Source organism: Bufo gargarizans, chromosome 7 (assembly GCF_014858855.1).
Source record: "Bufo gargarizans isolate SCDJY-AF-19 chromosome 7, ASM1485885v1, whole genome shotgun sequence".
NCBI classification, from domain to species: Eukaryota; Metazoa; Chordata; class Amphibia; order Anura; family Bufonidae; genus Bufo; species Bufo gargarizans.
In genome coordinates, this window is record NC_058086.1 from 47,264,381 (window position 1) to 47,276,824 (window position 12,444).

The window sequence follows — 12,444 nt, forward strand, 5'->3', positions numbered from 1 at the left end:
AACCCCCTTAAGACCAGATGGAAGATGTTTAGCAAGTATGGGAAGTAGTTCAGATAGTTCCCACTTTGGGATAACTCTCACCTTGGAGATTCAGGACATATCTTTGTGACAAGGACCTGACTGACCCATGAGCAGAATACAGACTACTAGTGGGGGGGAAGGGGGGGGGCTGACACGACCTAGGGATGAGCTATATAGCAGGCTTAGGACTAAGGTGACACAGGAGGCGCCTTGTAAGGTCCTGACCCAGTGATGGTTCTGGTGGGGAGCGTGTCCTGTGGTCGCTTTAAGCCCATATTATTATATTATCTGGTATTTACTGAACGGGCGATGCCACGTCCAGGCACCTGTGCCAGCCTGAGACGGATTACGTCATTTAGCAGGTACGGGCATGTGGGAAACGTCTGGAGGGCGACTTTATTTCTAGTTTTATGCTACAAGTTGTCAGAGAGCAGAATGAGCTCCGTCGATGATGCAGGTGTAAGGTTAGGAAATCCACATTTAAATGGGAATCCTAAATTAATAAGTGGGGGGGGTGACATCTGCTAGCGATCCTCATGTAGCATCCAGAGAGGAGAGCGGCTACAGAAAGCATCTCTCACTGCAGAAGACCCAGCACGTCCAAGACACAGGACAATGCATGTGAATGGGCACCATGTAATACTTCATTTCTCCTGTGGAGGCGCTGCAGGGGAACCCATCACTTGATTCACGGGTGACCCACAGGTTACAGCTAATCCCTGCACTGGGACACTCTGTCATCAGGGAACCTTATATCCCATCCATTTACTAATGGTAAGAAGAAATACCCTAAACGGAGAAGAAATAATAACAACCTCATTACACTCATATAACGGGGCCTCCATTTCCTCATTAAAGGACACTTACATTTGGTGAAGTACCTGCGCCATTGGGACGCCGCTGGTGAGGTCCTCGATGGTTTTGCACGGAGCGCTGGTGTTAAATGTCTGCAACTGGGAAAGAAAGATAAAAAGATCAACTGAGTTATTATCTATCTTCTATGTATCCATCTTATCTATCTCCTATCCATCTATCTCCTATCTATCTATCTATCTATCTATCTCCTATCTATCATTATCTATCTATCTGACTGTTTGTATGTCTATCTATCTCATTATCAGTCTATATCTATCTATCTATCTAATATCTATCACATGTGATTTGAGTATTACAGTACACATTACTTCTTGCTCTTCCCTCTGGCCCGGTGTCGGTGACCTCAGCAGATATTATAAAGCTGTTAGGTTGGATTATCAGGGATCTAAGAGGAAATGTTCCTTGTCTTCCGGACGCGGTCACCTTGAAGGCCGCAGCTCTCTCAATATTGTCTCTACTACTACACGGATCGTCTGTGTTCCCCTCACCGGTCGCTCAACAGCTTGTAAGCAGCCAGTGAACACATGTGACAACTACTCCCATCATCCACATGGGACCTGCAGTCACATAGCCTCTACGGTCGTGTAGGATACACCTGAGCGTCAGCAATGGTAACGCCGCAGCGAACGTTTCACTATGATGCAGCCCGCCATATTGTACCGTGGGCCGAAAGGCCGTCAAACCACTACTTCTTACAACACTTCAAAGTCTACATCTAGACAGGAGGTTGAGCAACTCTGCAAATAATAAATTTTTCTAATCTTTTCTAAAGTTGCATCATGTCGTACACTCCAGTCACATCCAGAGCTGCAATCACATAACTTCAAACTGCTACAGACGATCTGCAATCAAGTGACCAGATTTATATTAAAGATGCATCGTGTTCACACCTGTGGATCTCTGCTGCTATCTTCCATGCACAAAGCAGGATTCCCAGAGCTCTCAGATTTTAAGACAAGCTGAGTATTCTTCTGTATTCACCCCGAAAATGAAATAAAATATGAAGCATAGCGAGTGCAGCTCTGGAGTATAATACAGGATAAATAATGTAATGTGTGTACACAGTAACTCCACTAGCAGAATAATGAGTGCAGCTCTGGAGTATAATACAGGATGTAATTCAGGATCAGTACAGGATAAGTAATGTATGTTCACAGTGACTCCACCAGCAGAATAGTGAGTGCAGCTCTGGAGTATAATACAGGATGTAACTCAGGGTCAGTACAGGATAAGTAATGTATGTACACAGTGACTCCACACAGGATAAGTAATGTATGTACACAGTGACTGCACCAGCAGAATAGTGAGTGCAGCTCTGGAGTATAATACAGGATGTAATTCAGGATCAGTACAGGATAAGTAATGTATGTACACAGTGACTGCACCAGCAGAATAGTGAGTGCAGCTCTGGAGTATAATACAGGATGTAACTCAGGATCAGTACAGGATAAGTAATGTATGTACATAGTGACTGCACCAGCAGAATAGTGAGTGCAGCTCTGGAGTATAACACAGGATATAATTCAGAATTAGTATAGAATAAATTACTTCTACACATACTGGATGATCAGAGTTGCATGTACGCTTCAGAAGTCTAGTAACGGTTAATATATATCAATAGATTTAGGATGACATTGTAGCAGAGCTGTCAATTCCTATTATGAACTGTCCATTGTCTTGCCGGGTCCTGTATGTCACTGTGATGTCATCTGGTCACATGTTCCAGGAGTGAATAGTCCAGGTGTAAATCCGCCAATCAGATGAAGAGAGAAAATATTCAAATGATGAAAACCATTTGCACTGAGGAATCCGGATATTTTGTGGTTACATCTTCTTCATGCTGCAGGTTCAGCAGATCGTAAACACACCCAAGAGTGGTCCGGACTGGTTCTACTGGTATTTTCGGGAAGCGTCAGACAAGAGAGCTCCAAATACAGAGAAGCCGCGTACGTGGAGTGAACCACACTAGGGGAATCCTCAGTGACGCACATGGCCGATGAAGCTCCAAACACCGCGCCACAACAAAGAAGGTTTAGGTCCAGATGCGATCCGTAAAAAATGCACGATTTCGCAAGCAAGTTCAGTTTTGTTCGCGATCGCGTTTAGTTGTGCAGTTATTTATCACGCAGGTGCAATGCGATTTATTGCGTTTTGCACGCGCGTGATAAAAAAATTAATGTTTACAAACAACATCTCTTAGGGTACTTTCACACTAGCGTTTTTATTTTCCGGCGCTGAGTTCCATCCTAGGGGCTCAAATCCGGAAAGAACTGATCAGTTTTATCCTAATGCATTCTGAATGGAGAGTCCGTCCCTCAGGATGTCTTCTGTTCAGTCTTTTTGACTGATCAGGCTGTTCAGAAAAACGTAGCATGCTGTATTATTACCTCTGGCCAAAAATCCTGAACACTTTGACTGAACGCCTGATCAGGCTTTTTTCCCATAGACTTGCATTAACGCCGGATCCGGCGGCGTGTGTTCAGTCAAAACGGATCCGGCTTTTGCATGTTAAACCCCAAAAATAGGAAAAAAAAGTTAAAGTCCATAAATGGCGGATCCGTCTTTTCCAATGCATTTTTCCATTGTGATCGAAAGCATGATCAGGATTCAAATGTAATCAGTTTTCACACGTTTTTCCGGATCTGGCGGGCAGTTCCGGTGTCGGAATTGAACGCCGGATTCAAACAACGCTAGTGTGAAAGTAGCCTTAGCAACCATCCGTGAAAATCACATCGCATCCGCAAGCAAGCTCTTTTCACTTCTACAAGTGATGCGTGAAAAACATCGCTTATGTACACAGCCCCATTTAAATTAATGGATCCAGATTCCGTGTGAGCGCAATGCATTCGCACTACGCATTGCACCCGCGTGGAGTACTCGCTGGTCTGCAAGGTGCCTAAGTCAGAGCTACAGTGAAGACTGACACTTAGTCACGCCCGGCACCAGAAAAGCGTGTTGGGGCGTAATTCTGACTTGCAGTGCAATAAAACGTGAATCTCAGGCCACGTCTCTTGAATCTCACCCCTCCTGCACTATTATTCATGCGACAATTACACAAAATACTAAACGCAAAGCATATAGAACGTTTCCTGCTCATCGACACGAATGTAATAACCTCATAGACCAGCAGTCAATTAGAGGCAACCAAGTCCTTGGAGGAGAAAATACCCGGGATTAGGAGGCAGCAAATCTGATTCAATTAAGTGACAGAATTTACTGAGTTAATGGCCGACAACTGACTAAATATAGAAGTAAATCCGACGATCAGCGCAGAACTGAGCCTGGGATATAGGGCAGAACATCGGGATCCGCACCGCTGAGCATCGTTATGTGCCCTGAACTTAGAAATAAACTTCAATAAAATCTAAATTAAATGATCTAATATATTTTATTCATTCTTTTAAACTTTTCTTGGCGAAATAGGCGTCTGAAGTTCAGGAGCCTGTTGTGATTTAGAATCCGTACTCTCGCACAGTGCTGAGTATGGCACTCCCCTGTGTCCACACTCAGCGCTGTACAGGCCGGAGCATCGCTGCCCCGCTAAAGCCTGGCATAGCCCATCTATGATTCAGTGCGGCCCCAGAAGAATCCGTACTCCCATACAGAGCGGTATACGAAAGTATGGATTCAAAAGCGCAACAGGAACCTGAAGATCAGACACTTATTTTGTTTCGAAAGGTTTCAATATATTTTAATACATATTAAGGATATTAGAATTAAACTAGAAAAGCTACAATTTCTGGGGAAATTGTGTGAAGTGTTTTTGCCTTCACCAGTAGTCTACAACTGGAGTGGCTGGAGTAACTGGGTGGAGTGGCTGGAGTAACTGTTGTGTGGTTGGAGTGGCTGGAGTAACTGTGGAAAGGTTGGACTGGGCAGAGTGACTTTATGGAGTGGGCAGAGTAACTGTGTGGAGTGTTTGGAGTGAGCAAAGATAGTAAACATTACACTAACCAATGGATTGATCAAATTTAAAAAGTGCACATGGCAACCTTGATAGAGTGAGAAATCCATTTTAACTTGTATTTATTTATGTAGCTCATGTAATTGCAATGTTGTTGCCCAAAGTGCTTCACATTTACTTTAAAATATACATTTTTAAAACATTAGCAGCCGATTTGTGCAGGTGGGCTTAAAAATGAGGGAGTGGTGGCAGTTTAGAAATCATGTCCTGATTTTTCAGCTCACACTCTAGCTTTCGTCACTCTGCTGGCTGCTCACACACCTGGGTTCCTATGGCAACTCATTCTACATCAAGGGCAGAGAAGAGAGGTTAAAAACAAACTGCTCCAACTTGCTCACTTCATTGGTGGTTGCCATCTTCAAACGGTTGTAGTTTCAAAATTATAAATCCTACAGCGGAGAGCTTTATATTGTGAGAATCACAAGACCCAGACCTACATTTTGATGCATAGTATGTCTATTAGGGCTGCAACGATTAATCGATGTAATCGATTATATTCGATAACTGGATTCGTTGTCGACGAATCCAGTTATCGAATAATCGCCGATTCGTTGCTATTCGGGCGGGCGGTCGCTGCATCTTTATTTTACCTTTTTACAATGACGCTCCCGCTCCTGTAACAGCCAGGCAGAGCGGACGGCGGCGTAACGTCACTCACTCACGTGACACGCCTGCTCCGCCTCCTTCATTCATGAGGTGGGCGGAGCAGGCGCGTCACGTGATTGAGTGACGTTACGCCGCCGTCCCATCTGCCTGGCTGTTACAGGAGCGGGAGCGTCATTGTAAAAAGGTAAAATAAAGATGCAAGCATCGGGGCCGGGGCTGTTAGGGGGAAGGGGGAAGGGGGAAGGGGGAATCTGTCTATAGCACTGCTATGGGAAGGGGGGGAGGATCTGTCTATGGCACTGCTATGGGGAGGGGGGTCTGTGCACTGTTATGAGGAAAGGGATCTGTGCACTGTTATGAGGAAAGGGATCTGTGCACTGTTATGAGGAAAGGGATCTGTGCACTGTTATAAAGGGATCTGTGCACTGTTATGAGGAAAGGGATCTGTGCACTGTTATGAGGAAAGGGATCTGTGCACTGTTATGCCCATAACAGTGCACAGATCCCCCTCTCCATAACTACGCCGTCCACAGATCCCCCATAACTACGCCGTCCACAGATCCCCCATAACTACGCCGTCCACAGATCCCCCATAACTACGCCGTCCACAGATCCCCCATAACTACGCCGTCCACAGATCCCCCATAACTACGCCGTCCACAGATCCCCCATAACTACGCCGTCCACAGATCCCCCATAAGTGTCGTCCACAGATCCCCCATAAGTGTCGTCCACAGATCCCCCATAAGTGTCGTCCACAGATCCCCCATAATAGTGTCGTCCACAGATCCCCCATAATAGTGTCGTCCACAGATCCCCCATAAGTGTCGTCCACAGATCCCCCATAAGTGTCGTCCACAGATCCCCCATAAGTGTCGTCCACAGATCCCCCATAAGTGTCGTCCACAGATCCCCCATAAGTGTCGTCCACAGATCCCCCATAATAGTGTCGTCCACAGATCCCCCATAATAGTGTCGTCCACAGATCCCCCATAACTACGCCGTCCACAGATCCCCCATAACTACGCCGTCCACAGATCCCCCATAACTACGCCGTCCACAGATCCCCCATAACTACGCCGTCCACAGATCCCCCATAACTACGCCGTCCACAGATCCCCCATAACTACGCCGTCCACAGATCCCCCATAAGTGTCGTCCACAGATCCCCCATAAGTGTCGTCCACAGATCCCCCATAAGTGTCGTCCACAGATCCCCCATAAGTGTCGTCCACAGATCCCCCATAAGTGTCGTCCACAGATCCCCCATAATAGTGTCGTCCACAGATCCCCCATAATAGTGTCGTCCACAGATCCCCCATAATAGTGTCGTCCACAGATCCCCCATAATAGTGTCGTCCACAGATCCCCCATAATAGTGTCGTCCACAGATCCCCCATAAGTGTCGTCCACAGATCCCCCATAATAGTGTCGTCCACAGATCCCCCATAATAGTGTCGTCCACAGATCCCCCATAATAGTGTCGTCCACAGATCCCCCATAATAGTGTCGTCCACAGATCCCCCATAATAGTGTCGTCCACAGATCCCCCATAATAGTGTCGTCCACAGATCCCCCATAATAGTGTCGTCCACAGATCCCCCATAATAGTGTCGTCCACAGATCCCCCATAATAGTGTCGTCCACAGATCCCCCATAATAGTGTCGTCCACAATTTGTTTTAATATGGCCTTTGAACATAATTTTTCAAGTAAGATCATATAAACCTCTCTGTTTGGTAATTTTGTCGTTTTTTCCGATTAATCGATTAATCGTAGAAATTAATCGGCAACTAATCGATTATTCAAATAATCGTTAGCTGCAGCCCTAATGTCTATCTAATATTAAAAATGAAGGCACAGTCGCAGTTTGGCTAGAGTGGAGTTTCAATGAATGTCAATGGACGGCGTGAGTTGCAAACAAATGGTCATATTGTGAAAACGATCAGGACTATGGACATTTTTAGTGGCAGCAGGGATAGCTGAACGTTTTGATATAAGATTTGTGTAGCTGGGCTTGAAAATTAGGGAGTGGTGGCAGTTTAGAAATCATGTCCTGATTTTCAGCTCATACTCTAGTTTTGAACATTCCGCCATTCATTCCTATGGGACCAATTTTGCCACAAAAACGCTGATATTTCGTGAACCATTCAGTGAAACGTTCCACAAAGTAATAGCACACCAATCGGGAACAATCCACATGTTTTCGGTATATTACTGTCTATGTAGTGTAAAAACTGTGGGAGGAGTTAGGGTGGTAAATTTGGCTATAATAAGTATATATAAGGGAGATAACAGTAAGTGGTCTTGCCATGCAAGAACACTTTACTACAAAAAAGATTCAGTCACTTGCATCTGCACTCACTATTCTGCTGGTGCAGTCACTGTGTACTTACATTACATTACTTATCCTGTACTGATGATGAGTTACATCCTGTATTATACTCCAGAGCTGCACTCACTATCCTGCTGGTGGAGTCACTGTGTACATACATTACTTATCCTGCACTGATCCTGAGTTACATCCTGTATTATACTTCAGAGCTGCACTTACTATTCTGCTGGTGCAGTCACTCTGTACATACATTGCTTATCCTGTACTGATCCTGAGTTACATCCTGTATTATACTCCAGAGCTGCACTCACTATTCTGCTGGTGCAGTCACTGTGTACATACATTACTTATCCTGTACTGATCCTGAGCTACATCCCGTATTATACTCCAGAGCTGCACTCACTATTCTGCTGGTGCAGTCACTGTGTACATACATTACTTATCATGTACTGATCCTGAGTTACATCCTGTATTATACTCCAGAGCTGCACTCACTATTCTGCTGGTGCAGTCACTGTGTACATACATTACTTATCCTGTAATAATCCTGAGTTACATCCTGTATTATACTCCAGTGCTGCACTCACTATTCTGCTAGGGGAGTCCTTGTCCCAGGTTTATTAATCCTGTATATGGTGTAACCTTAGCCCGGCAGTGTAGACCTGCAGCAGATTTATCACATAGAAATGAGCATGACATTCATGAAAAGTGTGATAGAGAAGAGCAGGAGCAATGCCTCCGACTCCTCAGTGGTCACCATCCCCAAGGGAGGGGTCCGCTGCTAAGTCACCCTTCTGACAGTGAGGTGCAGCAAAACTGCTGTGTCCAAAAACTACGGCTGCATTTTGAGAGCAGCTTTGGATGTGGCTGGAGAAAATTATTTAAAATAACTCAAAATTTTTAATTTCTGCACACAGGACTACTTCCCGTCCAGCTCCTCTGCCGCTGCCCCGTCCCCCAGAATTACTGGCTATGAAGCACCCTCATAATAAACGAGATGTGGCGGATCCTCTGTAAGGGAACGTTATCCCTTCGTGCATATTTAATGGCTTCTGCCCTCAGCTCTGCAGCATTTACTAGGACATAAGATTACCCTGAAGCCAAAGTGCAAGACATAAGAAACACCCTGCAGGGAAAGTGCAAGACACGAGAAATACCCTGCAGGAAAAGTGCAAGACACGAGAAATACCCTGCAGGAAAAGTGCAAGACACGAGAAATACCTTGCAGGAAAAGTGCAAGACACGAGAAATACCCTGCAGGAAAAGTGCAAGACACGAGAAATACCCTGCAGGAAAAGTGCAAGACACGAGAAATACCCTGCAGGAAAAGTGCAAGACATAAGAAATACCCTGCAGGAAAAGTGCAAGACATGAGAAATACCTTGCAGGAAAAGTGCAAGACACGAGAAATACCCTGCAGGAAAAGTGCAAGACATAAGAAATACCCTGCAGGAAAAGTGCAAGACACGAGAAATACCCTGCAGGAAAAGTGCAAGACATGAGAAATACCCTGCAGGAAAAGTGCAAGACATAAGAAATACCCTGCAGGAAAAGTGCAAGACACGAGAAATACCCTGCAGGAAAAGTGCAAGACATAAGAAATACCCTGCAGGAAAAGTACAAGACATAAGAAATACCCTGCAGGAAAAGTGCAAGACATGAGAAATACCCTGCAGGAAAAGTGCAAGACATAAGAAATACCCTGCAGGAAAAGTGCAAGACATAAGAAATACCCTGCAGGAAAAGTGCAAGACATAAGAAATACCCTGCAGGAAAAGTGCAAGACATAAAACACTGCAGTCCAGACGGAGGGTGAAAGCTGATGAGCCTGGGTGTTCATGAGGGACACTCAATCCACTGCTTGATCAGCTCCTTCCAGTGAACCTCCTCCGCTGCTGCCGGCATCACTGGCAGAGTCTTTAGTTTGTACTGGGCAGCAGTGATATGTTACAGGAGGGGGTGCACTGGAGGGAGCTGATCAAGCAGCGGACTGAGTTCCGCTCTCCATACCTCGTGAGTTCTATAACAAATAGCTGGACTCATAAAACGCTCTTTTTCAGACATGGACGTTCAAATGGCAAACAACGCTGGGATGGCGACTCCCTGGGAGATCAGGCTGCAGGAGCCAGAGCTGCCCAGAGCAAGTACACCGGCCTCATCAGGTGTAAGAAATCTGTATAATTAAATATGAGGCTTGCCAGCAGGACAGGGGCAGGAACTAAAGGGGGCCTAGAGGGGACTGGATGGGGGCACGGTCTATGGTCTGCGAAAGTGTATCCCAAAGTGGGAGGTTAATTGTCATTTCCTGAACATTCAGGGCAGTCCCGGGCTGGAGTAGCGTGGTCCAGGGGCAGGCGGACAGGTCATGGGGGTGGGGCTTAAAGGGTTTATACCATGAATCAAGGAAAAAATGAAAATCAGACATCATACAGTACATGACAATCTTTTTCTGACATGGATCCAGAGATCTCCACATTCATTGCTCTGCTAGATTCATATCAAGCTGGCAGCTCAAGGGGCGTGTCCATGCTCTGCCTATCACAGCTCAGGAGGCAGTTGAAGGATGGAACTGAGCATGTGCGACCATCTCAGTGAGCAGGTCAAAGAAATAAGAAATTAAGTGGCACTATACAGATACATTTTATTGAATAACTCAGTAGCTGTATAAAATGTTTAATGACATGTAATTACAAAAGTGTTAAGATCCAGGTGCTGGTCAACCTTTAAAGGTCACGGAAAACCTTGAGCTTATTTTGTGATATATGTTGACTGATTTCCTTTAAATTCAATAGTCTAATCTGGAGCACTATCAGTCACTGAACCAGCAGAATAGAGAATGCAGCTCTGGAGTATAATACAGGATGTAACTCAGGATCAGTACAGGATAAGTAATGTATGTACACAGTGACTGCACCAGCAGAATAGTGAGTGCAGCTCTGGAGTATAATACAGGATGTAACTCAGGATCAGTACAGGATAAGTAATGTATGTACACAGTGACTGCACCAGCAGAATAGTGAGTGCAGCTCTGGAGTATAATACAGGATGTAACTCAGGATCAGTACAGGATAAGTAATGTATGTACACAGTGACTGCACCAGCAGAATAGTGAGTGCAGCTCTGGAGTATAATACAGGATGTAACTCAGGATCAGTACAGGATAAGTAATGTATGTATACAGTGATTGTACCAGCAGAATAGTGAGTGCAGCTCTGGAGTATAATACGAGATCCTGCTCTATTGTCTTCTATTAGACATGCGGCTGCACATGGTACGATGTGTTTGTGTATTTGTGATGTTTTATGTCACAGTTTTGGGAAGAACAAGTCAGTATTTAAGAAAAGACTTTGGAGGGGATGAAACGCGTTGTGCACAGGACTATGAGTCAGTTATTTGCGGACTATAGATAGGGGTGGGATATGGACACAGGACGAATGGAACGCACTGTGTAATAATTTAGCCCAGGGATCTGTGACGATCGAGATTTAATGAATATAAAATATCTTTTATCCTTTTTAATTTATCTGGATAAAACAACAACAACAACAACAACTATGAATAAGATCTTTAAGTGCAGAACTCCAGGGCTGAGTCCATGTAATGTCAGGCTGGGACCTGTAGTTCTACATTGCAGGGACCCGTACGAGAGACTCAATTATCATTTTGGTAGAATTTTTTAAATTTTTTTACATGAATGTAATTCTTTTTTTCCATATTAAGGGTCACAAGGGGGAAAAGTGGCGCAAAACAAGCCTTCAGCGAATGTTCTTCCAACCACGGAGGGCGATAACACCGCCGTAGCGTTATAAAGTTATAATGGAGCAGTCATTTCCATCCAAGTGATGGGATGCAAGAACTGGAGAACATCCATGGATCAGCACAAGTGCCCCTCTCCTACCAGCCACACATCTATGACGTCACTCGTGCCCATCTCCTACCAATCACACCTTTGCGACGTCACTCCTGCCCCCCTTCCCTCACCTTACCCAGATAATAAGGCTCCCGCACAGCTCGTTGTCGTTCCCGGCCATCTCCTTCCTGTCACCTCTTCTCTTCCTCCTGTTGACCTCACCTGGGAACAGAGAAGGAGGGCACGAGCTACCGGCAGTAAGGACAGCTCCTTCTTCTCTGTGACGTAAGGCCCCGTTCTTTGAATGGAACCTACGCGACTAGAAGAGCGCAGTCCCTTCCGTGAATAGCACATTGCGCACGCCCCCTAGCGTCCTCGCTCTCAGTCACTCCCACAACGGATGACAGGTGAGAAGCCCACGCCCTCCAAACGCGCAGCAAATGATTGACTCAAGTCTGAGCCAATGAGCACTAAGCAGCTGGAATCATTTGCTTTTCATTGGTCCGGTTGATGATGTAGGCGGTGTCTTCTTGTATTCCCGCCTTGTGCGACGGTGTGAGGACTGAGCATTGTGGTGAAAGACATTACTGTGTGGAAGTGACTAATATATGTGTAAAAATCACAGATATTTACCTCACACGTAAGGAGCAGTGCCCTAGCATGGACTTACCTCACAAAAGGGACATTAGCATTAAAAGGATTGTACAAAAGTGAAAAATGTCAAAACCTGTCGTCAATAATAAAAACTGCCATCTAAAATCCTAAATAGTGATCATACCAAGCAAAATACATA

The 12,444-nt window shown here is 45.2% G+C and overlaps 1 protein-coding gene across 1 annotated transcript in view; it reads right to left on the reverse strand.

The window, feature by feature from the left end:
* The window catches only part of HOOK1 (hook microtubule tethering protein 1), a 33,792-nt gene extending 21,872 nt beyond the window's left edge, over positions 1 to 11,920 (reverse strand). The window contains exons 1-2 of the mRNA XM_044301831.1: positions 11,788 to 11,920; positions 889 to 974 (exon numbers count right to left, since the gene is read on the reverse strand). Coding sequence (XP_044157766.1) covers positions 889 to 974; positions 11,788 to 11,832 — 131 coding nt within the window. The 5' untranslated portion in view covers positions 11,833 to 11,920. The remainder of the gene's footprint in view (positions 1 to 888; positions 975 to 11,787) is intronic.
* Between the last annotated feature and the right edge of the window lie 524 nt (positions 11,921 to 12,444).